This window comes from Acromyrmex echinatior, chromosome 15, assembly GCF_024713525.1.
Source record: "Acromyrmex echinatior isolate Ae372 chromosome 15, ASM2471352v2, whole genome shotgun sequence".
Lineage (NCBI taxonomy): Eukaryota > Metazoa > Arthropoda > Insecta > Hymenoptera > Formicidae > Acromyrmex > Acromyrmex echinatior.
The window spans coordinates 9,796,774-9,823,678 of record NC_141866.1 but is presented as its reverse complement, the minus strand read 5'-3'; the positions used below and the strand labels follow the sequence as shown (position 1 = coordinate 9,823,678).

At 36.9% G+C, this 26,905-nt stretch overlaps 2 protein-coding genes and 1 long non-coding RNA gene across 4 annotated transcripts in view; 1 reads left to right on the top strand and 2 right to left on the bottom strand.

Annotated features, from left to right (window-relative positions):
- LOC105145798 (uncharacterized) overlaps positions 1–13,743 on the bottom strand; it is a 40,930-nt gene extending 27,187 nt beyond the window's left edge. Inside the window, exons 1-5 of the mRNA XM_011055613.2 lie at positions 12,938–13,743; positions 12,035–12,177; positions 11,264–11,423; positions 9,618–9,852; positions 8,393–8,502 (exon numbers count right to left, since the gene is read on the bottom strand). Of these exons, the coding sequence (XP_011053915.2) occupies positions 8,393–8,502; positions 9,618–9,852; positions 11,264–11,423; positions 12,035–12,177; positions 12,938–13,278 (989 nt within the window). The 5' untranslated portion in view covers positions 13,279–13,743. The remainder of the gene's footprint in view (positions 1–8,392; positions 8,503–9,617; positions 9,853–11,263; positions 11,424–12,034; positions 12,178–12,937) is intronic.
- On the top strand, positions 3,049–7,762 carry sud1 (Prolyl 3-hydroxylase sud1). Of its 2 annotated transcripts, XM_087413845.1 has the most exons (4): positions 3,049–3,266; positions 4,609–4,656; positions 4,756–4,797; positions 4,902–7,762. In XM_087413845.1, the coding sequence occupies exon 4, from the start codon at positions 5,282–5,284 to the stop codon at positions 6,959–6,961; it is 1,680 nt and encodes a 559-aa protein (XP_087269971.1). In that variant the 5' UTR covers positions 3,049–3,266; positions 4,609–4,656; positions 4,756–4,797; positions 4,902–5,281; the 3' UTR covers positions 6,962–7,762. The 2 variants fall into 2 exon arrangements, with proteins under 2 accessions (XP_087269971.1, XP_087269970.1); XM_087413844.1 differs by having other exon boundaries at positions 3,049–4,656.
- Positions 13,744–13,889: 146 nt separating the features above from the next.
- On the bottom strand, positions 13,890–26,840 carry LOC147907273 (uncharacterized). Its single transcript, XR_015547555.1, has 3 exons — positions 25,283–26,840; positions 25,075–25,128; positions 13,890–14,457 (listed from the first exon to the last, which is right to left on the bottom strand). It is a non-coding gene; the product is annotated as an uncharacterized LOC147907273 (long non-coding RNA).
- Positions 26,841–26,905: the final 65 nt, after the last annotated feature.

The window sequence follows — 26,905 nt, the reverse complement described above, 5'->3', positions numbered from 1 at the left end:
TCAATCTTTATTGATAATCGATTAATTTAATCTTCAACGCGTAAAAAATAAATAAATGGGTCTCGGCGTGTCATCCGCTTTTTTTTTTCAAGCACAGATGCACGTAACGGTTCACGCGTACATGGACACATTAATCGACGTACGTCGAACCTCAACTACAACCTTAATGACGCGATTGACAGTTTAGCGACTGAAGTGGCGCAGTCGTTAATCCGTCGTTAAATCCGACACCCGACACTCCGGAGGTATCCTATCAGCGAGCGATGCAGAGAAGAAAGGATAATGACCCATCTCATCTCGCGGGAGATGCAACGATTAGTGTACGATCTCTTCCTATCGAGAACGCGTTCTTTTCCCATGCGATCTATCGATCGTTCTAAAGTGCTTTACTTATACGCTGCCGACTCTTGCGTGACTTTATCTCGCGCTTGGAATAAAAGATCGTTGACGTTAAAATTTATACTAGAAAAGTAACTATTCTTTCGAAACTGGAGCAACCGGGATATACGAGTCTTTTCAAAGGTGAAACTAATCGACTCCACGAAACAACAAAACAAAGAAAATTGATAACATTATAAGGTAATTTCTATACGGTAAAAAAATGTTATGTTCGCGTTAAAATTGGTCTTTGTTAAAAATGTTTTATGTTGAATTCTTAACATACCCGAATGTTAATCTAACACAATATAATTATATTATTTGAATATTTTACGTTAAATTGATATTAATATTTCTAGTATTAAAATAACGTAATTTATGAGTAAATAAATAAATAAAATAAAAATAATGTAGTTTTAAAACATGTATTATAAATGTTAATTTTACTAAACAAATGTGCTTCCACAATTTGTATCAAAATTACATTATTTGTGTTAATTTTTATATGTTTGTGTTTCTAACATATTCATGTTGTATTAAATTAATGCAAAAATTTGACTGTAAAATGTGTTAAATTTAATAGAAATTTTCCAACTGTATGTACAAAACTTTGACATTCGAGCAACCAGTCTTAAATAATTATTTTGAGTTTAATCAAATTATTTTCAGATCTGTGTCTAGTTAAATTTTTAAATACTTTAAATGTGAAATGTTAAATTCATCACAAATTTGCCAATAGTGTAATACTAAAATAAGAATATTAAATCTCTAAAATAAGAAATTTACAGAAAGTGAGCTCGATCAGTTTAGCTCGTGGGAGGTTCACACGTGAATTGCGGCTGAACGTTATTGATAATCGAGATCTTCGCCGGAAATAATTCGCACGGATCTGCGCTTCGAGATAGCCACACGCCAAGGTATAAGCATCAGCTTACGACATTGAAGTGGACTATAAGAAAAACGACGTCGCGTCGGCACACGTGACTGCACTCGTTAATCAATAATAGTCGTACAATCTGCGACTCGAATGATTCGATATATGTATATAAACTCCACGATTCGCCTCCGCGTACGAATGCCGACACGTTTCAAAATTCGAAGGCCCATTCTCGTCGTAGGATGCGAGGAAAGTATCGACTCAAGGCCGGCTCGAGATAATCTCCGAGCCGAGATCTATAGAGTTGAATTAACATGAGATCTCTCCCGCCCTTTCTCCCTTGCTCTTAGAGACGAATGTTCAAATCCCTCGTGTAGGAACGACGAGTCATCGATCGATGACTCGCATTCGGTTGTGACGTTAAATGTGTCATATTGTAAATGACGCGACGAATGTATAGGATGTTCTGACGAAAACGTGAAGGTACAACGTTGCAACAAGTAATTGCCTATAAATCCAACGATATTAATTCATATATTAGAAAATGTAACATCTTTTAATGCTATCAATGCTTTTAACGTTTCACCAGCCACATCAAGTGCGTCGAGATTAACATTTGCATTGTGCTAAATAAAAAGGAATAGCAAGCACCATGTAAATAGGGGATTACTACTTGTCTTGTAACCAGGTCTGAAACTTAGGTCTTTTCTGTGGTCAAATTTGTGTACACTTTTGGAACTTAAAATAAGGTACATGTTTGATTTGGCAAAAGCGAGAAAGAGAGTTCTAGAATAGTTTAGTGCAGGAAGAAAGAACAGATCTCAGGTGAAAATGTCAAAAGTGAATTCACTAGATGTTGACCAAAAAAATTATAAATTTACTAGAATATTTATAGGGTGCCTTCGGGAAGACGTATTAGCGTTATTTACATCATTCTGTCTCCATCATATATTAGTAGACACAAATAACGCTAACAGCGTCTCTCAGAATGCCACTATAATTTAATTCATTGATCCCTAATAAATTTGTCCACTTTTGTAATTTTCGCCTGCTTTTAAGATAAACAATTGACCCTCAGTACACATATCGATTAAATTGGAGTAAAATGATTCCGAATCTCGGATAGAAAAGATAACTCCGATCTTTGTCCTTCAGATTTTTTGCCCTTATCATTGAAATACTTTGAGGCTGTTTTCCTTTTAGGAGACACAAGTAAGTATCGTTCTGGCTTTATACATATTGAATGAATGAATCATTATTCATTGAATGCTAAGAAGGATAGAACGTTCGCGTCAACCGTCCAAAAAGGAAAGCAGCCTGAATAGGCGCAGTCGTCCAGCTCCGAAATCTACAGATAAGAAGGATATCTAGAAGGTTTTCGAAAATGTCGCCTGGAGAGACCGGCGTGGAATATTAACGATATAACCAACTGCAAACACCTGTTTACGGCACAAACGAGAGGACACTGGTAGATTTCCGGTCCTGCGAAGGTCTTGCGTGTCCTGGGGACGCGTGTTTATCCGCGACTCCGGAAGAACCCCACCCTCAGCTTCGGCGTTGGCGACGCAACAAACACAGGCAACTTGCACGTACACCGCGACGACGTGGGAATCGATGGAATCGCGTCTCGACGAGGAAAGACGTCGGCGAGGGAACGGGACCGCGTAAGTTCGCGGCCGGGACTTGTCATGTTGCGCGAAACGCATTATTTACTCACGATATGAATGCGTCCCCCAGGTGTCGGGCTCCAGGATGGCCGGCCGGATGATTTCCTCGCGACGATGTCGGACGTCACGCGTCCGTCGCGTCGCGACGCACCACACTCGGTCACTCGGAGCCGATTCACAGCGGTCCCAGGACCGTACTCCGAGAGTCTCTTCTCTCCACGCGACCACGCAACGGCACCCGTCAAATGTGACACGCGCCCGCCATGTTGCCACGGCGACGCCAGCGCCACCCAACGGCCCGACAGCGCAGCGCCGAAGCGGCGCCAATTTCAAACAGTTCGAACGTATGCATACCCAAGGATTTCGATTCTTTTCCTCGGAAATTTTCACAAACTGAGAAAGGATCATCTTTTTACATTAATGTTTATAGTCCGTGCGCGATTAACGACTAAACCTTACGTCTGCTTACAACTAAATTTTTAAAGACGTAAAAATATAATTTGAATTTTTGGAAATTTTATAAAAGTAACCGAGAGAAAGAATCGAAGTCCTTGGATGTACACCATAAGGTTTGTTCTTTACAACTGGAGGTCGATTGCGTATCTTCGAACGACGTGAAAATCACAAGTCAGCAAATATATTACGTGTTGACCGATAAAATTAGAAATATTCTAATAAATTCGATCACTTTTGCATTTTTCACCTCGTTTCCAGATGAAGTGCTCATCGCGAAAGTTACATTTCTGCCGCTTTCAAGCTTTAAGCCTATTCTATAATGTGCTTTTTGTTTTTTATTACTTGCTTTTTACTGTTTTTTACATCTTGCTTCTTATCCAGTTTTTTGTTTTATGTCGCCCGAGATAAAAATTAACGAACTTCGAAAGAAATACGTAGCAGGAAATATCCCAGATAACATTTATGTTCCCAGCAAATGAGAATGGATTGAAATGAATTGAAATGGATTCAGATTTTCAGAAATATTGATTCACGAATGTTAAAATGAATGCTTTTCAATTCTGAATGCATTTTTATTCATTTACTAGGAATGGAGCATATCTCTATGCCTTTCAATCTAAAAATAATATTAGCTTTTTTTATGCTTGTGAATATGTTCAATTCAAAATTTTGAATAGAAAATGCAATTTTTCAATCCAATTGCATCCAATTGAATCCAATTAAATCCACAAAAAAAAATTCGCTATTTAAAATATGCATTCGGATAGAAAAAAATTTCAATCCATTTTAATCCATTCTTTGCTGGGTTGCATAAAATATCTAAAAGACATCTTTTGGACGTCTTATGTCTAAAAGATGTCTTTAGATATCTTATGCAATGTAAATGTTATCTGGGATAATTATCAATAAAACGGTTGCAAAGGAGAAAAAAGCAAAAGATAAAAAGCAGGAAACAAAGAACGCATTGTAGAACAGGCTTTGGATAATATGAGGCTTGTTCTTTTTAGCTAAACTTTTTGCAGTTCCACAAGGTACATTTTTTGTCTCCAACGTGAAGAGAAAAGGAGGAAAGATGAACTGTGCAAGAAGTTCAGCTAAAAAGAACAGACTCATGATTAATGCATGCCAATTTTATGTGCATTCGTTAAATATTGTTTTATATTCATATAGATAATTATGCATGGATATACAGTTGTGTTAATATTTGCTAATGTTGGCGTACATACACAGATCGTGTCCTCTGGAGCAACCTTCGATGGAAAGGATATTTTTCGAAAGGTTAGTACATGAATGATTATTCGAGCCGCTAGAGGTGCTACTATGCTAGATTGATATTATTTTTATTATTGGTGTCGCCGCGTATGTTATGTTACGGAGGTACGAGAAAGTTTCTGTGAAATCCCAACCGCAATTTCTATGGTACGTAGAATTCAATAGAATTGTCCGAATTGTCTGATCGTAATAATCGTCCCGAGTGACGGTTTCGTGGACGGTTTAATGGCGTCTTGACTTGCTGTTCGCAGGACACACGTGGCACGATTAGGATACCACGTGGATTTACCTACCAGGACGATTGATTGACATTTCTGTTCGACGAGGACATCTCCTAGGATTAGACACCCAGGATCCCGATGTCGTCCTGAAGACACGCCGACAAGACTTTGCCAACGGGATCGACGAATTGAAATCCGTAAAGAGGTTAGGTCAAACGGTGCAGCATGCTTTATATTGTAAAGAATTAAGCAAGCTTAGAAGAATTTTAATAGCGTCGTGTGCATAACATGAGTATCTTTTTTATCGAAAAGTTGTAATTAAGGAAGAAAGATTTGTAGATTTAAGATTTTTATGTTAGATTTGACAGAAACTAGTTTGTCTTTAAATTTAACAAGAAAAAATTGAGAGTATGGCGGATCAGTTATTTTCGGAGCACATATACGATACTAAATTTCAAGAAGAATTCAAAAAACACTGGCACTCCCAAAGCGATTTTAAGAGCGCCAATCTAGAGATCATATCGAAGCCTTTCAAAGTGTGTAAGATATCAAACTTCTTAAGAGACGAGAAGATCTTAGAGAACTTAAAAAGCGAATTGGAACGTCATGATTATATACGCAAAGTCCTTGATCTCTATCAGTTTGAAAAAACTGAGGATCTGCATTACTTTACTGACAAGTATATTCAAATGCTGAACAGATCTTTTCGGAAAGATCTGATATCATGGATGAGCCGCAATATGAACATTGAGCTAAACGGAAAGGTCTTGATGTCGAGCGCCCGTTATCATAATACAGATCGTTTGTTATGTCACGATGATAACATGATTGATAGAAGAATCGCTTATATATTGTATCTAACTGATGATTGGTCAGAGAAAGATGGTGGTGCTTTAGATCTTTTCGATACGGACGAAGAAGGTTCACCTAGGAAGATAGTGAAATCATTAATTCCAGAATATAACTCCCTGGTGTTCTTCGAAGTAGTGGAAAATTCTTATCATCAAGTAGCCGAGGTATTGGCACATGACAAGTGCAGGTGGTCGATCAATGGTTGGTTTCACGGCCCGTTAAAAAAGGATTTCCATAAATCACCCAGACACGAACCAGCCAAACCAGCTTTCCTGGAACCGAGTTCTACCAAAGTGAACTTGCACTCCTGGGTTGCCAATGATTATCTGGAACGCAACATAATGGACCAAATTCAAGAGGATGTCGAGATATCATCTTATACGTTTCTTAAAAGCTTCTTGAAAGAATCTGTGTATCAACAAATTGCGAATGATTTAACATCGCAGGATATCAGCTGGCGGATGACAGGCCCGCCGGATATACGTCACTATGAAATAGCTGACGAACAAACCTTGCCGAAACTATTGAGAGATTTCTGTGATCTATTTAAATCTATCTCCTTCTTTCAATTGTTGAAGAAATATACAGGACTCGATTTGGTGCCTGAAAAAACAAAGAGACCTAAGATGACGTTAGAGTTACAGAGATGGTCGTCGGGCTGTTATACATTGCTATATGACAAATCGTTATTGAAAGATACTTCAGACGAATCAACGCGGACGTTGACCTCAGATTTCTCGACTAGTGAGGTCAACCCGGACACAAATAAAACGCGTCGAGAATTGAAAAGAGAACGAACCGATGATGCTTCCCCAGTAAATTCATCTGATAAAAGAAAGGTAGCCAGATACCTCGATAGTCAATCAGATGTTGGTATGCACTCGAATAAACACGAGCATATCGTAGATGAAACTTCCTCGTCTTCAGATGAGATGTTGTCTCATAGTGGTACACTGACCAATGACAACGAGGATGATTCTGCCAGTGAGAATGGCGAGTTTCTGCTCGATGTGATAATACAGTTCCATACACAAGATGCCAAAGGCACACCGAAAATAGGAGACACGATAGATTTTGTGGATCCTGGTGCGCAGGAAGGTATTCTAATTCAAATCCCAATACAAGATAATCATCTTTGTCTAGTCTATAGATCAGTCATGATATGTCGTCTTCATAAATACTTGAATCATTTTTATGATGGCTATTCTTACACTTTCCTATGTACATATTACGAGTAGCATGATTCTTTGTATGATTTGTTGGTTCAATATTATTCTGTTGAAAAGATTAAAAAGAATAAAAAGATTCATGTTTTAAATCCGGCATTATTGTTTCGTGGCAATCGACCAATATTATATTTTTCCGAATTAAGACAACAACATTCTCTTTGTGAGTGAAATAGTTTTCCTTTAAATATAACATTCTAGTCTCGTGTTTTTTTTTATTGAAAAAAAAAAAAACAAATATATCACATACGCATAAATTTTTATGAAACCTGATTTAAATGGATGATAATATTTGAATGAAAATATAAAAAGAGAATGATATATATATATATATATATATATATATATATATATATATATATATATATAAAGATATCAGTCGAAACGTGCAAAAATTGTAATATATAAATTAAATATTATATAACTATTAAGAAATATTTCTTTCTACATTTAGAATCAAATGTATATTTATATGGATCCTTACAAAAATTATCTGCACGAAGAATATCTTCACAATTATGTATATTATATAAATTGCTTCAATAACAAATATTAAACATGAGAAAAGGCAGTTATTCTATAAAATTGTAAATTATATACAAATTATTTTAGCGATTGATATACAAAATGTTCGATTTGTTTTGCGAATTAGTACAACATTCGTTTTAATGTTATTATATTAGAAGAGAGAATATCTTATTTTTTTCTTTAAAAACATAAAACATTATATTATTTGTACACGAAGAATGTTTTTATAATTATATGTGAATTGCTTTATTGACAAATATTAAAGAAAAAAAATTGTGATTAACATATGAATTCTTTTCTCATTATATAGATATATTCCAGTTATAAAAAATGTTTCTAATTTTTAGACAGGGTTTTTCCAGTAGATATTACGTTCAAAAAATCATTGGTTAGCGATTTATGTGCTTAAGTTATGAAAGTCTTGCAATGATTTTGCTAGGGTGTAGATTAATATTACAATGCAGGAGACATATAATTGTTTATTGGATGTGGTATATACATGGCATAAAAGAAAATCTTTCGTTTCATTTGCGAGAATCACAGCAAACGTAAGATTCACATGCAGTCGTGAAGTTGAGTGAATGTGAGTGCAGCGAGGGAATTGCGTTAGCGGGATGAATATCGAAAGAAAAGTCTCCCTCACATTTTATACGTATTGTTCGCAGCATCCGGAAACTTTTCTTTCGCTCATCCTTGGAACTTATGAAACGCATGTATTCGTAGATGTTGGACGTAGATGTTGGATATTGCGCTTAGTGTACGCGACGGGGAATCAATGTACACGCTTCATTTTTTTTTTCTTCTAAGAATCTACGCAATTCTATACAGATGGTATAAAATCTCCCAAGCCGAATTTAGTTGCAGGGAAGAGGAAGAGGAGAAAGAAGAAAGAGCGAGAGAAGAGTGAAAGCTTACGCTGTGTGGACGTTCCGATGGTTACATTCGGATTCGGGTTCCTGCACTTGAATCCTGGGTCGTGGCAAATTCTGTCCTGTGCCATCCTTAGTAGTGGTCTTTGTTGTGATCTGACAGATAATAAAACCTGTTTTAGTGCGAACACCGCGACGACGCGGCGAGATTGTAACTTGGTGCGAATCGGGATGAATGGCTTAAGGACGCGCTAAGAGTTCAATCATTCGACGAAATAAATGGAGAGTTATCCGCCGCGTTTTTCCTCTCATCGTATTCTATTTCGAGCAATCGTGCCGGAAGCTATTAATGGGCGCACCTACGATACAGCTCCGTTCCGGATGACGCCATCGGGCAATCTTTAAGCGATCGTAAATTCGTTCGTCTGATTGATCGTTACTTAACTATTACAATAAGAAGATCGAACAATCGGTCGAGCTTCAAAATTGTCTTATTTTTTTAATCTAGCTATTACAATAAGAAGATCAGAGGATGTTTTATTTAATCCTAATTGATATTCGCGGTGAATCCGGACATTTTTAAAAATTGCTTTGTGAAAAATTATTCATAACAAATATTTTTTACCTTACTTAATTTTGAATTACATATTCTCGGTTTTTGACATTCAAAATGAAGAAAATCAAGTTTCTGTCATTTAATTACGTTAATTTTAGATAAAGATGTATACAACTAATTTAAAGTACGCTGAACTCGCAAATACCTGCAAAAGAAAATTTCAGAGCAAATGTCGATTAGAGTCGAGAATTTTTTAAGATTGTTATAAATGTAAAGTTACATTATTATGAATATTATTGAGATTATCACGAGTCTAATTCCTGGAAAAAAAGTTAACGATAAATCGCAATCTTATTAAAATTATTACACTTTCACACTGATTGAGAAAAAGTGTTTTGTATTTATGATTATATATAATTGAATAAAATAATTATGATTAAGAGCTCCATTTATATAATTATTATGCTATAATAATTAGCAATAATAATGATAATAATAATAATTATATTTTTAACATTATACGCTAAAAGAAATATATAGCCAGGCATCGAAAATGTATTACAATTATTTTCGCTGTCAGCTCTATATTCCTTTTGCTGACTTTCCTTATACGAGTCGACGGGCCCATTATTAGACGATGGATGCATAATTAGACGACTATCGATTATTGCGCGTGACGGGACGGAACGGGACATTTACGCAGATTACCAATCACCTGGGACGTGGAGGCAATCCCGGCCATCCGTTTCCGCAGCTCGTTCAACTGCAATTCCTGCTGGAAGCTGGCATCGTTCTCCTGCGACTCCTCTCGCTTGCCTCCCTCGATCGATTCCGTCGAGTATTCGACTTGGACCCAGGGGCAAATTGTCGGCGACGACTGCAGTGAACCTTTACTTCCTGGTCGGGACAGGCGTGGGGAGAGTCGTCTCAATAGCGACACAAGTTTCGATCTAAAGTGATACTTTTGTCACTCACCACCATCTGATGATACTTATATCCGACACGAGGGAAATATAATATAATGAAAATGATTTATAATTGACAACAAATTTTTCAAACGCCTTTTTCTCTCTTTGAGATGTTTACTATATTATTCTTTCACTTTAAAAGTGTCATAATTAAAAAATATAACTTTGAAATTATTATCATAAGCAGTATAGGTAAATATTATTTTATCAAAATCATCAAAAGTGAACTAATTTTAGGCTTTTATGAACATTCACTACGGATATTTAGGCTGATGATGTCAAAAGCGAAGAAATACATAGATAATAAAAATCCTTGTAAAATACATTTTTCAATAAATCAATATTTGCATTTGATAGAGTACACTTGTAAAATGTAACGAAAACTCTCCTCTTATTTCAAATTAATACAAAATTACATTTATTTCATTTCGACAGTTATCGTATAACTTGTTTCCTATAACTTGTTTCGTTTTTTTGGTTAGATATATTATAATTCAGTTTAAAATATGTTTTACAAATATAAATCTATTCTATCGATGGCAAATGTTGCTTCATTAAAAAATTTACTTTTTAATGTAGGTTTTTATAAACATTTTCTTTATGTATTTTTCTCGATTCTGATGCTTCCAATTTTATAAAAATCATCACGACTCAAGAAGAATAATTAAAAAAATTGTCAAAATTCAAGAAGGGTTTATTTAAGTTGTGAAGTGAAAATGGCAAATATGACATTTGATCATATATTAAGTATATATTATTTTTATCGATTACATGATTTGTCAATAATTTTTTAGAAAATTGATAAATAATTTTTCTCCTTTTCTGGGAAATTCTAATTTTCTGGATTGCGTTACTTTTGAAATAAAAAAGCGATATGTGGAATTTTAAATGTGCTTTTCTTTTTATGTCAATATGTTAATTATATGTATTTTGAATCCCAGAATAAATGGAACCCACATCGCGCAGTTTTCACTTCGCTAATTATTTCATAAAAGTGTAATCAATTTATCTTCTTTTTCCGCGGCGAACTGCGTTTCCGTCGAGTTTTACATTCCCATCGCATGTCTTCCGAGCGAATGTTGTTACCCGCTTTGTTTTTTAGCAAATTAATTGCTGTTTCCAATGTAACCGAATAATGCGTTTTCTTGGTATCCATCTCGTTGCGTGTGCATTGTGTGTACACGACGTTATCGCGATTTGCTTCTCGCTAAACCTCCCCCGCCCTCATCCCATTATTACTGCCCGCTGATTTCTTCTTGACTCGCAAAAGTCTACCGTTATACTTTTCTGCTCGGCGGCCGCACTCTCAGAGGAGCTTGTCATAAATTATTTGCTTTCGTTGCGTGCATGAAACGAGTTTGCACGCGAGGTGCATCGACGTGGATTAGCATACCTCGTGCTCGGTGTCTGAAGATGATCGGAAGTGAGAGGCGTGCTTCTGGAAAGCTGTTCGGCGCTTCGCGTCGTATTTCCCCAGTGGAGTTGGTTGGAGCTGAAAGTGACGGATCTTCCTACTCTCCAGTCTAGGCTGCTGCTTTGTCTAGCTTGTAGATCTGGAAGGGAAAAGAACGAAAAATGACAAATCGAAGCTTCAAAATTACATCTTTCCACAAGTCGCATCCGCAGAAATGACGAAAGTATTTTACTCGTTTAACTAATTTAATTAATTTGATTTAATCTATCTAATGAAACTGAACTTGATAAACATTTCTCCCTTGTATGGAAGATGAAAATCGAATTCAATTTTATGAATTGAAATGATAAGTTTTTAGTTGCTTATAAAAGATGAAATATAAAGAAAAAAAGACAAAACGCATATAAAGAACATACTTTAAAAGAAGATACTTTTATTTTTCTATAATCGATTATTATACCAACATTGCATTTTGAAATATTACAAATTTTAATGACTCCAAATATTTAAACTTTTTTTTTTGGAAATTTGTTTTTTCTTAGCTATATAGTAGGCATTATCTTTTTAAATAAAAAAAGTTTTTTTTAATGGATTTATTGTATATAAATTATATCGAGAAAGAAATTTAGATGTGCAATTATCAAGAAAAAAAAATAAAATTTGAAAGAAGTGAACAAGCCGTAATTGAATGACCGACTCCTGAGTTCTCCAGTTCGTTAACTATGTTATGAGTCACAGTTAATGAATTACCTTGTTCGTTGGCGTTCTGGTTGACTCTCCAGTCCAGAGAATTACTATTCCTATTCACGCTATAAATGTTATCACAGGATTTGGTGGCAAGGCATGTCGCGTTATGACGACGTCTCAGCAGTCTTGATACTGGTCCCAAATTTCTATAAAGATATAGTATTTTTCAAATAGTTCTATTTCGTGCAATATTAAAAACGAATTAATAATAAAAAATCTATTTTTTACAATTTATTAGATATCTCGACACATTAGATATGAGACACAAGATAAAAAAAATGGCATTATCGATCGGCTAGACAGTTGTTATCTTCGCAAAACTGATTACGCCCTATCGCGATAACAAAATATTTCGCGTTTTTTTCGTGATGAAAGTAAGACCATAGAGTCTAGGATAATGAGCTTTCTACTAGGATATTAGCTAAGCTTTAAGCCTTAAGCCATAAGAAATTAATCAATCACAGTCGAATGTGAGAAGAATAATTAATTGGTCAATTCCTTAAGACTTAAAGTTTACTACATTTATTGTGCTTACGTTTGTCTAACAATATATAAGAAAATGAATCAAAACTTTATTTCATTTCTTTCCATGAAAGACTAATTGGAGCACGGAAAAAAATGATTTGATTGAATTAACTGGAATTTTGGTAGAAAATAATGATTCAGAATTTTAGTTATAAGTGTGTGTGTGTGTGTGTGTCTACTAGATTTCTGCTTAGATCTATACTGAATGTTGATTGTTTCAACTAGAATTCTGGATCGTTCATTGTCCACCAGAATTCTAATTAAATCAACCAAACATTTTTTCCTGTGAGGGTTGATTTTTTTAATACTTTATTACATGTTACGCAAAGATCTGTGCTCCGGCCTTAATATTGATCGAGGAGAAGTGACGAAAAGACTCACTTCTTGAAGCGTCGCGTCTGTTCGATCGGCACGAGCGGCTTGTTCTCGGTCGGTCCGCCGGCCGCTTCCGGTTCCGGGCAGTAAGTACCCACTCGCACGTGGCTGTAGGTCGCTCGTAGCTGCACCCCGTCCAGCGGTCGGAAGTGGCTACGTTCGATGGACGAGACCCGTACGATCTCGATCTTCGGCCGTGCCTCTCCTCCACTTTTCTTCTCCATAATCGACGGAAGGCGACGTCGTCCGTTCTTCTGGATCAACGAGAAAATCCACCGACGTCGCGCCAAGAGTTCAATTGCTCTCGACCTTATTACCCGTCCGATAACGATCCTCCCACGTCGCATCTATCCGTATCGCGGGGGGGGGGGGGAGAGACCATTGGCGTGTGTCACGCTGAGCAGATGCCCTCGGCTCATCTCTTCTCACCTCCTCGTTTCTTTTCCTCCCCTCTCTCTAGACTGTAACGATTTTACTATCTCACTCGTGAAATCGCGAGACGCTTCCGCGCGGGAAATCGGGGGACCGATACGCGCCGATACGCTCGATCCTCGCGCGAGTAAGACCGGAAATCTGTGTGTTGTATACACGCACACTTTTATCTTTACATTACGGTAGAAAAGACGCTGAAGGATTATCACGGCGTGCGCTGGCGATCTTTGCGGACGATCAGCGCGCAACGCGTCGTTGTTTTCCTTGTTCTTAATCTATCTTGATGAGTGACACATCGTTCGCGTGCGCAACACACGCTATAAATCGGACGTCGCCTGGCAGTCAAGGATATTCGATTCCTCGTCGCGAGAGATAAGAAGAGATCGCGGGCGCGAATTATTCGGGATCCCTTCGGTGCTCGATATCACGACGGGCGGGTCTTATCGGACGCTTTGAAGTCCGTACAATTCTTACACGCGCCCCACCCTCGTCTCTTTAGTCCTTCGCTCGCCTCCTCTCTCTCTACCCCTCTTTTTCCTTCTTCTTCTTCTCTCTGCGTCGTGACCCGAGCGGGAGGAAAAAATGCGTGGGTCACGTTCATTCATCCCACGGGGAGGAGTACGACGTAAATTATCTCGCTGCGCGATCAGGCTCGAGCGGGCACGCACGTCTGCGCTTCCTTAATTGAATTGCTCACGCGCGTGTGCGCGCGTGCGGCGAGAGATCGCGGCATCTCCGGCGGTGGATTTCTGAAATTAACGTCGTCTCTGGACCACGTCGCTTCACTCGCGCTATATCTTCGTTTCTAGCACTTGTCGCGTATCATGTTAATGAGAAAAAGAAAAATTCTGAAATTAACGTCTCTGGACCACGTCATTTCACTCGCGCTATATCTTCGTTCCTCACACTCGTGAGATCGCGTATCTTCTTGACGAGGAAGAGAAGAACACTGTGAGAGCTGTGAGAATCGCACTGGACACACTCGCGAACTGCAACGCTCTTCTTTCTGCCACTAACGAATGGTAATCGATGCCCTCCGGACTGGTACATGTACGTACAGTGACAGTCGAATCGTTTTCATCGTATGTCAGTTTCTCGGAAAAAGTGAGAACGAAGGTGTATTAAAATGATCGATCCGATGTGACGGGTTAGTACACGCTCGTATGAAATTATTTTACGACGCGCCAATTCTGGATGCATTAAAAACCGCGCACAAAATTAGTAAGGTCAGATTGCATATTTAAGAGCGAATATCGTGTGAACCATGCAAATCTTGCGAACGGATTTCAATCCCAATTTAGATTCTTAGAGAAAAATCGATATTAACATTTTGGCTGTTCTGTGTGTATTTAATTGGATGTAAACCTATGTGGTTCCAGGACATCGCATGTATAAATTTAAATACATATATATTTTCTATTTATTACACTGAAAAATTTTAATAAATATTTATCGGAATAATACTAAGTAAATATTCACTAAATGTAAACATATATTTATTTGATACAAAAACTATTCATTTTGATTTAATTATCACTTTTATTGTGTAAATATTTACGGTAAGTAAGTAAATGTTTATTTTTACTATAGTATTATTCAAAGAAATATGTATTCAGATTTTGTAAATTTTTTTCAATACACCATTTATATATTTACTGAATCAAGACTACTTTGCATTGATTATAATATTATATAATTTTGAGAAAGCCTATTAATTTAGCTGAAAATTTTCACTTAAAAAGCACATTTTTTAATAGAAAATTCTAATATGAATAATTTACTTAAAATTATATTATGTTATAAAAACATTTTACGAACTCATGGCGACGATGAGTATCTACATTTATATATGCGGCGTAGAAATAATATTTATTATCTGCACGTCGTGTGTATCTTTCACGCACACGAGTCAAATATTTTGAAAAAAAAACATTAGGCAAATTCTAGATTACATACCAAGAGTTAAGCACAGTCAGAATAGCGTGACTATCAGGAAACCGATTACAAAAAATTTACTCTAGGGGGGATTAAAGAAAAGATACAGATACCTATTAGGTATCTTCTCGTATTCAGCGATACGATCTTCTGCGTTTTTTGTCTTTGTCGCAAAAAAAGAAACGCGCTACTTTAATTATACAGGTAATTACATCGCACATAATTCCACGCGCGTAAAACGCGTAAAACGCGAATGGGTGTGTTTTAATTACAATGCTTCCGCAAGTATCGTTTTTCGATTGAAAAATCGTGCTCGGATGTATCAGATAATCCCGAAGTGAAGTCGCCGTTTAGCCACGCGCCGCGAATGCGCGATAATACTATTCATTCATCTCGTAACGCAGCCCCGTCACGTCTCTTTTCTCCCTCGTTTCATTTTCCCATCTAGCGCAGCTTCCACCTCGGCCTCGTGTGTCACGTAACAATGTCCGTCCGTCCGACCCATATCGCGACGTGCCACAACGAATAATGCGAGTCAATCGACGCCGATCGAATTAATTTCGAGCGGCGGCAACGTGTCCCCCTCTTGGATCTCACGCGATCGAGTTGGTTGGCTTCTGTCGCGTGTCGGTAGACTCGACGAGAACGCGCGATTACGTCGCGATTTTTCAAATCAAATTCTTTGTTACGTTATTGCAATTTTTTTCTCCTCTTCGTCTTCATTACGCCGCTGCTCGGACAGCTCGCGCTGGGAAATCTCGCTCGATCGTGCATTTGGCTGCGGGTGACCTATTTTGATATTTATACCTGGGCGATTTTTTTGAAAAAACGTTATCGTACTTGTTATCACCGTTGTCTCACTCGGAATATTACGTTTTATTTTATTGGAAAAAAAAAATAACGGAGGCCGCAAGGGATTTGTGCGAGTTGCGTTTAATCCAACTTTTACACTCAAAGAAAAACAGTTGCAACGATAGCAACTTTATATAAGTTTTATACGCAGAATGTACGTAGAATTAATGTACACGAATAAAATGTGCACGATTGAATTGCATTATTTTACAATTGCGATAACTATAGAATAGTTTATTAAATTATGTGTGTATATTAATTTTACATATAAAACTTGTATAATTATCACCTTTGTAATTGCTTTTATATATAAATACATAAAGAAAGATTTGTTAAAACAACTAAAAACTTCATTGATTCGACAAATTTATAATTGTAATTTTTTAAAACGTAAATTAAATTAACGAAGTTGTCAATAAATTGCAGTAAATTGTAATGAAGGAAGCTTTTTATGTTATGTAATAATTTTCATATAATAATTTTTATATAATAGCAAAGAATTAGCTGAATTAGCATACTAATTGCTTACAGACGTAATTTCTTTGTTGAACCATCGAATCTTCTTAGTTATAGATGATTAAACTCGCACAGCAAGTTCTAACTTTGTTGATCCACCCAATCTATTTTTTTTTTCTATACCGTATCCTTTTCTCCGAGTATAGGATGATTGAAACAATTGCCTGGAAATGCCATCGATTGTTCTTTCCGAAGCTCGTGAGCTTTTTCTTGTGCGGAGAAGCTTCTCCCGATGTGTTTATCCCAATTTTTCACTTCTGCCAGTCCAGAGAAATTCCGCGGCACACTCGTCGTATATTCGGAAAGGTCAGAGGGATTGACGTCCCTAAAATCGCGCGTTAAAGGGCTAAATTTATCCGCGAGGACGAGATCACGCTCGTTTTCCACCTTGACGTCAACGCGACTCACATCGTGAGATTCCTCTGTGATGAAACGGAGGAGGAAGGTCGCCGACATGCCGGAACTAGATCGTAAGTATAATTACCACGCCGACCAACCGCGGCGTGGGCGATCGCGAGTGGAATTATTTTTCAGAGTGCAGTGGTATGCGCTTCCGCGTAGTTTTTCTCTCGCACGAATGCAAATATCGTACTGTTGCGGAACATTAAAATATGCGACTAGCTCGCTTCGAGAAGGAAAATCAAGAATTTCACGATCTACAAGTTTTACCTCTTTGTCCGTGACAAAAATATTTCTCCCAATTCAATCCAAGCACTTTGCTATCTTCGAGATTTTAAATCTCTATTGACGTCTCACTTTTATTAATTAAGCGTACGCATTTCTTTCTAAGATTCTGCAATATACACTGTTAGAAATATAATCACGAGCTTCCTTTACATGTAAATGAAGCTCGTGGCTGTGAACGAAATTAAAAGTAATGAATGTTTTAACTGAAAATTAAGTTACAGTGGTTATTAAATGTTAATGAATGTTACATTAAATTTATGAAAAGTAATTAAATTTCATGTACACAAATATATACTTTTCAGTTACAGTTAAATACATTAAATTTATAATGTAACGTCATGAAATTAAGTTCAAATTGTGTAACTTAAAAATATATTAAATTCCATGAAATTTTTAACAGCGTATGTGAGCCAAATGCAAATTATGCCAAATGTGCGCATTTATCAATAAAAGTGAGATGTAAATTATTGGCTTTAATTTTCCGAAGCTGATGGTGAGTCTATTCATTTATGTATTCTTTATGTTACGTATGTGCACAAATTTGGATTATTCTTATTGAAATAAATTAGTATTCATTTTTTTTTTATACAACTCGTTTCTGATTCTTTGAAATTAATTAGTGCCTTTTAGTCAGCAAATCAAAAGGATCTCACAAACGTTAATAATTGTATTATATTAGGTGTTGGAATTAATTCGTAGCGTTTTTTAATGAAAGAATGTTATTTATTTCATATGAGCATTAAAAAATACATTAATGAAAGTACTTCCCATCACTTGTAAAACGCTACGAATTAATTCCAACACCTAATATTTTGACGTTAACCCCGGAGGGTTAACTGGATTTCACACAAACTCTTCTCTCAGATTTTTTACAGCTGTCTAAAGAACCCTTCTGGCTTGTGAGTTGGTTTAAATTGAAAATGACTTATATCGCGACGACGTGCTATCTCTCTACTCGGAAATCAAACACGCTCTTTTTTAAATTACGTCATTACAGTTTATGGATAACGCAGTCAAAGTAGAATGGTGAAAATAAAAAAAAAAGAAAAGAAAAAGGAGAAGTAAGCTTCTTTTCGTGCGAAGGTCGTTTTTTACGATGGCATTTAATCCAACGGCGTTGAATCGAGCGTTTGTGATCTGTTGTACAGAGAATGTCTGAAAAGTCGTCTCTAAGAAGAAAGTATTATGTCGTGCAATTGTATCACGAGCCATCGACACAGATTTTAATCCAGTTTATGACGTTCTTGAGTCTCTCTCTCTCTCTCTCTCTCTCTCTCTCTCTCTCTTTCTCTATTTGCTGTAACAATACTTAAAGCTACGGGGCCAAGAAGAATAAAAAATTCTCAAGCGAATTCACGACACGAAGCCAATTCAAATCTTTTTCATATTACAGCATCATTAAATTTTTTCATATTACTCCATCATTAAATTTAAAAAGAGTTTCCATTCGTTTCATATATTGAAAAAAAAGTTTTTAATATTTGTATGTACAATTTCGTGATGGAAGAGGCATAGTTAAGAGGCTCCATTTTTATATTGTAGTCTAAAAAAAAAGAGCCCCATTCGTTTTATATATTAAGAGAAAAGTTTTCGATATTTGTGAGTGCAATTTCGTGAAATCATAATTAAGGATTCATTTTTATAATTATTATTGTAACAATAATAATTATCAAATATCAAAAATTTTTCTCTTAATACATGAAACGAATGAGACTCTTTTTTTAGATTACAATAATAGATTATATTAATAACTACACATATATATATATATATATTAGGTGTTGGAATTAATTCGTAGCGTTTTTTAATGAAAGAATGTTATTTATTTCACATGAGCATTAAAAAATACATTAATGAAAGTACTTCCCATCACTTGTAAAACGCTACGAATTAATTCCAACACCTAATATATATATATATAAAATTATATTTACAATTCTACATATCAAAATTATGATTTTCAGGGACAAGTATACATTCTTCTTAGTACGTAGAACTATAAATACAATTATTATAATATTATAGCAGTGATAACCATAAAAATGGAGCTAATAGTCACGAATACTTTATCCTATTATTATAATCATAGGTATCAAAAACTTTTCTCTCAATGTAGTTTCTTTAGAAAACAACATGGTAGCTCGATAGGTAGAAAACGCTGATTTAACGTGACGCGAGATTCGCGAGGAATTATCTTTCAGCCACGAGGGAGAGAAAGAGAGATAATTAACGCGAGTAGGCTTCCGCGGGCTCTCGTTACCGAGTGTGAACAGCGTGAAGAAACGAGTTTGTTGTTGAGCATATTCGCGGTTGCCACCACCGCGTGGTTTGACACCACCGATCTCAGAACGGACTCTTTATCGACAAAGAGATGCAGATTTGCGCAAATCGTAAATCGACATGATGGATCGCATGATGGATGGAGACCGTCTGTAGCGTTTCCAAGAAAAACAAGAAAGTCAAAATAATGTCAATTCGACAACATATTGCCCGATTATTGATCGAGTTTATTAACGAACGCTTTACTTACATTGCTAGACGTGTGAGTGCAGACTAAAAGCTACATGACATTAACAAAGTTAAATAAAGTTAAAGTAAAGGTGAGTAAAGATATGTAAATATTTTAAACGATTGATTACTTGATAACGATATTGCCAGGTTATTTAACAGAATGGACATGTATGATTTCATTGTAAAAGTTGATTGTATTATGCCACTGTTGCATTTAGATATATTTTATACAAAGCAAACTTTAATATGTATTAATATAGTGTAGAGCGAGTGATTGAATTCATTATAAGTCACTTTTTGTCATGTTTCAGTTAATATGACATTACTTCGAATTTCTTATTCTCATCTTTGGAATTGTTCGAGCACATCGCAATGCGACGTGGGCGAAAATCTCGCGAGAGGCGTCGCGAGAGGCGTCTCGCGATCGTACATGGGCCGGAAACTACGCAATGAGTGAAGGACGCAGACGATGACACTTACGTGAGAATGACACGTCGTTCCTTATCAGATCGGCCTTTATCGCGGAGAATCTCGCGAGAACCGTTTAACGACGGCTTGCGGGAGGTAAAAAACGTCGAATCGTTGGATCGTGACAAAGATATATATATTCGTTACATTTTTTTACGTATATATTATTTTTAGTACTGACCGCGAACGATAAGCTCGGTATATCTAACAACTTTTTTGCGCGTCGAGCGCGTCGATGCGAAAATAAAATTGAACGGAGGCGAGTAGTAAAAGTTAGAGATGGAACAACCGACGGTATCCGTCGACGTTGGTCAAAATTAGCGCGTGAGATACACGCGCGTTAAACCAGAAGAACTGGAATTTTAAAGCCCTCTCCCCCTCCCCCTCCCCCTCTCAGATATACATACAAAGCACTGCGAGAGAGCACACCGTGTGTACACCACGAATACGATAAGATTGGAGAAAGGCGGGGAGTAAATTGTTACGGCGGTTTAAATGCTTTTTGAACGACCGACGATCCAGATCAAGGCGTTGATCAAGATCAGATGTCGAGCGGCGTAAACGGCTGGATTAAAAAAAAAAAATTTCGTACCGTATAAACATGCGAACGTCCAGCCGGCTGATAAAACGCGCGCACGCCAGGCACGTCCGCGCTTCGCGCGTCGCCGGGATTCACTGCCGCTCCATTCCGCTCCGCTCCGCTCCGCTCCGACCGCGCGCGCGCGCGCGGCGGGAGGAGCCCTGCGCCGGCTCTATTACACATCGGTGGCTTTTTGGAGCGGTGAAGAAAAATGAGTAATTAAAGCGCAGCTACCTGGCGTGTGCCGAGCGTTACGCTTTAGCAGCCAAAGACGGAGAGAGAGAGAGAGAGAGAGAGAGAGGGGGGGGGAGGGAGAGAGAGAATTACGCGCGCGGATCTTGGAAGGCGAATATCGTTCGTTCAGAACCGCGGCGATACGAAGTTCCACGCGGAAATGTCCTTGCTGCTTTCATCTCGGACACGTGCCAGGGTACAACGAAGCGTGCAAAATAAGGGTGTGGATTTAAAAATATAGGTGTGAGTCTAAAAAATATAGGTGTGGATTTAACACCACGAGTATTATATATCATTCTCGCCGTATTGATGTTGATGTAAACATCAACATGATGTGGATTTAACATTATGTCTTTTAAATCATGTTGTTTTTACACCAGACAATATTTTATAATATTTATAATTATATTCAGCATACAATATTTTATAATATTTATAACACCAACACTGACAATTATCAAGATTGCCAAAAATTTCTCGTCCTAAAATTTCTTTTTCCTGATTTCTAAATAAAATTTCATGGTCTTTCCTGATATTCAATAATATTTAAACATTTTTTGTATTTTCGTCCTGATTTGAGAAACTGTTACAAATATTTTGTTGAGAAAGCAATTTAATATAGCAATTTAATATAAATTACTATTAATGTTGCTGACACTGCTTGCATTTAATTGTTAAGTCAATAGTATTCCAAAACTAAATATGATGTATGCATGTCAAACTTCTTTCAAGCATTTTAATTTCTCAGATAATTCCCTGATTTTTCCTTGATTTCATCATTTTCAATTTCCCTGATAAAAAAAACAGTTTCTTGGACTCAGAAATAGATGAAATTTATTTGTTCGAACGCCGTCGAGACGTTACGTAAATTTACGCAGCACGATCGTTCTGCCGTGAAAGGTCTTCTTCGTCATTTTTCACCAGAAGGAAAGGTTTCTTCTGGACGGAAAACGTAGAGATAGCGTCGCAGTGATGGATAGTATTGGATTATCGTAATATATATAGTTGGTAGAAGAGATAAACTTTTAAAATCGCTACGAAACATTTCCTACGAGCTATTTTCACGCGTTACCTCTTCTTCTCTCTCGAATCCACGCTTCAATGGACCCATCACGTTTCGGTCCTCCTCGTCGAAACGGCACATTGCGAGCGCACGTACATCTAATACTACGAATCTGCCTTCTCCGCGTTCAATTATACGAGTCCGTTCATATTACATGGAAAGTCCTCCCCGGAAGACGCACGCGCGGCCCCGTTATCTCGCTTATTAAAGTGCAAATACCGAGCTTTCGCTCCTAACGGACTAACTTATGTCGTTTCGTGAGAGTCTGCTGTGTGGAAACTCGAGCTCGAGAGAGATATCGCCGTATCAATACGTGCGAAATCCAAGCATATTACGCGAAACGGCATAAGTATTGGACGTGACGTTATTGTCAAATACAGCTGCACAATGTTCCATTACTTCGAGAAAGTCAAAGATCGTATTTTTTTTGTAAGATTATATTAGATTGTATTAGAATCTAAAATTAGATTCCAAAACTAAATAGCGATTTTTTTCCTTCTTGTTTACACTTTGACTACCATTATGTATGTGTAGTTTTTTGAAAAATTTGTAATCTAAATTTTCGTGTTATTTTAATGCAAGGTGAGTAGAAAGTAACACAAATATTATGTAAAAATTAACACAAAAATGTAACATTGATACAATTGGAAATAAAAATTCAATACAAAAATTTTAACAAGCCGGTTTTAATACAAATACAAAATGTTTTTTATTCTGTATCTAACGTACCTATAATATGGGTTTGTAATGCCGTCATTTCAATTTTAGTGTTAACTTAACACACTTTTATCTATTATTTTTTGTATATAAACTAAGATTATATATATAAAACTGAGATAATTTGCATTTTGATTTTATATGGTATATTCTGGAGTTTATCAACTTTGCCAAAAACTTTACTAAAAACTAATTTTATTAGAAATAACACGTATTTTAATATGACAAAATTTATTTAAAATTATATTATACAAAAAATAATAGCATGGCGCCAAGAAATCGATACAAAAATCCGTATGGCAGTCGAAGTGTTAAAGATGAGGGATATAGAATAAATAGAGCGCATTTTTGTTCATTGTTCCTCTTGATATTATGATATAAAAAAAAAAAAAAAAAAAACTGGAAGCGTCTAATTTAAAAATAAATCATCTGCGAGAGACGATAACACCGAATATAAATCTATGAATTTTTCTTTAATCGATCCATTCACTTTCATCGAAGCATCGTGCTCAGAGGATCCATCTTTTTCTCTCTTTTTCTCTTCTCTTCTGACGCATAAGAGCGAAATGTACCGTGAATAAATCCATTATCTGCTCATCGATCATCCTCGGCCAATCGCCGAGAAACCCTTTTCGTCATCACTTTGCTGTAATAGCTTTAAAGACCTGCGCTGAGTTCCGCAGACGACCGCGGAAAGCTGCGAGGAGAATTCTGCGCTTCGCTTCGCGATTTTCTGATGTCGCACCGAAATAAGTACACCGTGCGTGGAACACGTGTTCGCGACGCTGATACGCGCGTGGCGATTAGACACGCGCGCGTACTCCCGGAGGCGACGAATTGCTCGCTCCGCTCTAATCTTGGAGCCTGGAGCCACGAGTGAATGCAACAGTGGATAGAATATCTAATGCCTATTTCCACCAATGTACATTAACCCTACGCACGATGACTCTCCGATCCTTTAGTACACACGATGGGTTATTCGTGTCCCGGGTCAATTTTCATTATTTTAACAAATATACAAAAATTATTTAAGTGGTTCTTTCACAGTTTTAACAGTCTTTAAAAAGTATTTGTAAGATTGCGCAGTTAAAAGATTTCTATACAAGTATTATAATTAATTATTTGATGCTTCCAATTTTTTGAAGAAAAGAAAAATGCAGGACATGAACAATCTAATCGTGTATAAGAGTTAATATTAATTTTGGTTCAACTTATTCTTCAGCTTATTCTATACCGAGAAAAAGATACTTAAAATTTATTTGTAGGATATAATGTTTATTTCATTAATAAATCCTTGTTTAAATACGACGGAGTAAAATATTATTTCTAGCAAATAAACCATTTCGTTTCTTTTTTATAATTAATGAGACATATTTCACAGAAATGCGTATTTTCATCACAGTCAAATTTTTTTTATCAATAAATATCGAATAAAACATTACACTTGTTTACAAATACATTTCGACTTCTTTTTTTCAGTGTAGTTGTAAGAAGACTAAATTGAACCGAGATTAAAGTCAATAGGTAGAAACAGATATAAATATGTCACCAAATAAACGAGCAATGAAGTAGAACCGTTTCAACCCCGCTGATGAATTTCCGGACAAGAAACAATTGGAGCCCTAGACGCGACAATGGGTGTGGTAGTGAAACAGTTAAAGAATTGATCGCGACAGAGATAACAGCGAGCAAATGTTGCTTTGGAGAGAAATAAACGAAGGATATCTAAATAATTCCGATCGAATGCGCACATAGGTGTGATAGCGTTATGGCACGAGAACTAAAAGCTCTAAAGAGAGTTTCGATTTTTCATACGCAAAGTGCTGGTGTGATATTGTTAATCACATTATCGTGCTGGAAATAGCATCATTAGCAATACGAATTAGATGTTCGTGCAACGATTCCAGAAGATATCTCTCTATCCCTTTTGCTTCCGATGTCGGCATCGGTAGCGTGACTGAACGAGGCAATGCAACACGAAATACCAAGTGACGCACGAAATGTCATATCATTTAATTTTAGTAATTAATTCTATACCAGTCTCGTATACCTATCATGTTAAAAATGTGTTATATACAATATATAAACCAAATGGTATGACATTTCGCGTGTCCTCACGTATATGTATATACACACATATATACGTACAAACATCAACATACACAATGTATACGTATATCGTAAACATCCGGAATTCGAGATCTAAAAATCACGTATTGGAATGTCTAGAAATTAGAGAAAACCGACGAGACGATATCTTGTCGATTAGCTGGTCTGGTCGCGTCGCGCATCGTCGTTGCGTCGCGACGGACGAGATACATACACCAGTATCGCGACGATGCACTTTGCGGTATACCTGACGCGACAACATCGAGGGATGCTGCTGGATCCCGCCGACGGAGATTGGCAGACCGGGTACCACTGGCAGCTGCCGGGATCGTAAGGGTGAGGGATGAAGCGCCGACTCCCTCGGGAGGAGGACTACCCCCGGCGGGACGTGAATCTTCTTGGTGGGCGCGATCACTCCGCGGTATACCGTAAACACTGTTGTGGGTAGCCGCGGACCTCCCGGAGTTTCGCGGGGATGTTTCCGGGGACGCGTCCGGGATTCTCGTATTTCGTCGCCGAGAGAGGTGTGTCCCGCTCTATTTATACAAATACAAAAGACGCGCGAGACGAGAATTTCTTGCGTTTGTCACCGTCTCTCTTGGAAGAGTCACAAGCAATTTTCTGGTACGAGCAGGGTGCATTTTTTTTTTTTTACATACGTCTCTCTTTTCTGGTGAAAGGAGTGGAGACGGCGATATGTTGAAGAATTTAAGAGAAAGACAGAAAAATAGACAAAGAAACGGAAAGAGAGAGACTCAGAGAAAAAGAGAGGAGAAAGAGAGAGAGAGAGAGCGGACACCCTCTTTGCCCTTCCCTACAGTTCGTCGGCTCTCCCGCCTCTGGTACTTCGATCGCGACCACCCGCGGGACGCTGTCGACTACTGCACGAAGAAAGAGACGCGTTTCGAGAGAATCGCAACGCCCTCCGGGCTCCGCGTCTCTCCCGACCTCGTGGACCATCTCTCGATGCGCGGACCTGCGCTCTTTGGTATCACATTGCGACGACGTCGCCATCATCGCCAGGAAGTGTCGGCGTTAAAACTTTAAATTAATACGTGTGATATAAATTAACGTTGCGTCGCGTTAAAAAAATAATAAATCAATGAAGAGAATCCTATTTTCGGTCCAAGCGAATTTTGGTACATACTATGTATTTCAATGTGAATTTATATGTACATATTTATGTACATATGTAAATTTTGCAAGAATAGGATATTAAATTTAAACTATGTGTGAATTACTTAGGCACTAAGATCCGCTTCGATCGATTTTAATTGATTTATTCAAATTATAATTATTAAAAATAATAAAATTGAACTTTTTTCTAGAATTTATCTAGAGAGTCATGTGACTTTTTCCTCAGAATAAAAACGTGAAAAATCTTTTATATGTACATATATAGAATTCTATATATGTAGTCATCTAAGTTTTTGCCAAGCGCTTTTGTGTCAAATACTATCAACTTTACAGAAAAACAGCACAAAAATGATTTATTTTCTTCTCATAAAGTTTTGAATTTTTTCAGAATTTTTTAATACTGTATTTTCTCATGTTGATAAAAATAAGAAAATACGATACTAAAAAGTTAATGAAAAATTCTGAAAAAAATTCTTAGAATTTTATGAGAAGAAAATAATTTTTATCTCTTGCAGTTTTTTCTCTAAAGTTGATAGTAGTTGAATAAAAAATTATTGAGGATTGATATTCGGCAATTTTTAGTATAATTAATATCTTGTTAACTATTGCGAAAATTGCAAAACGATAGAGGACTTTTCGATTCACTTTAATCTGCTCTATCTACACAAAAACGCTTGGCAAAAAGGGACACCCTGTATATACATAAAAAATTTCTATTTTTCACCCGCGTTAG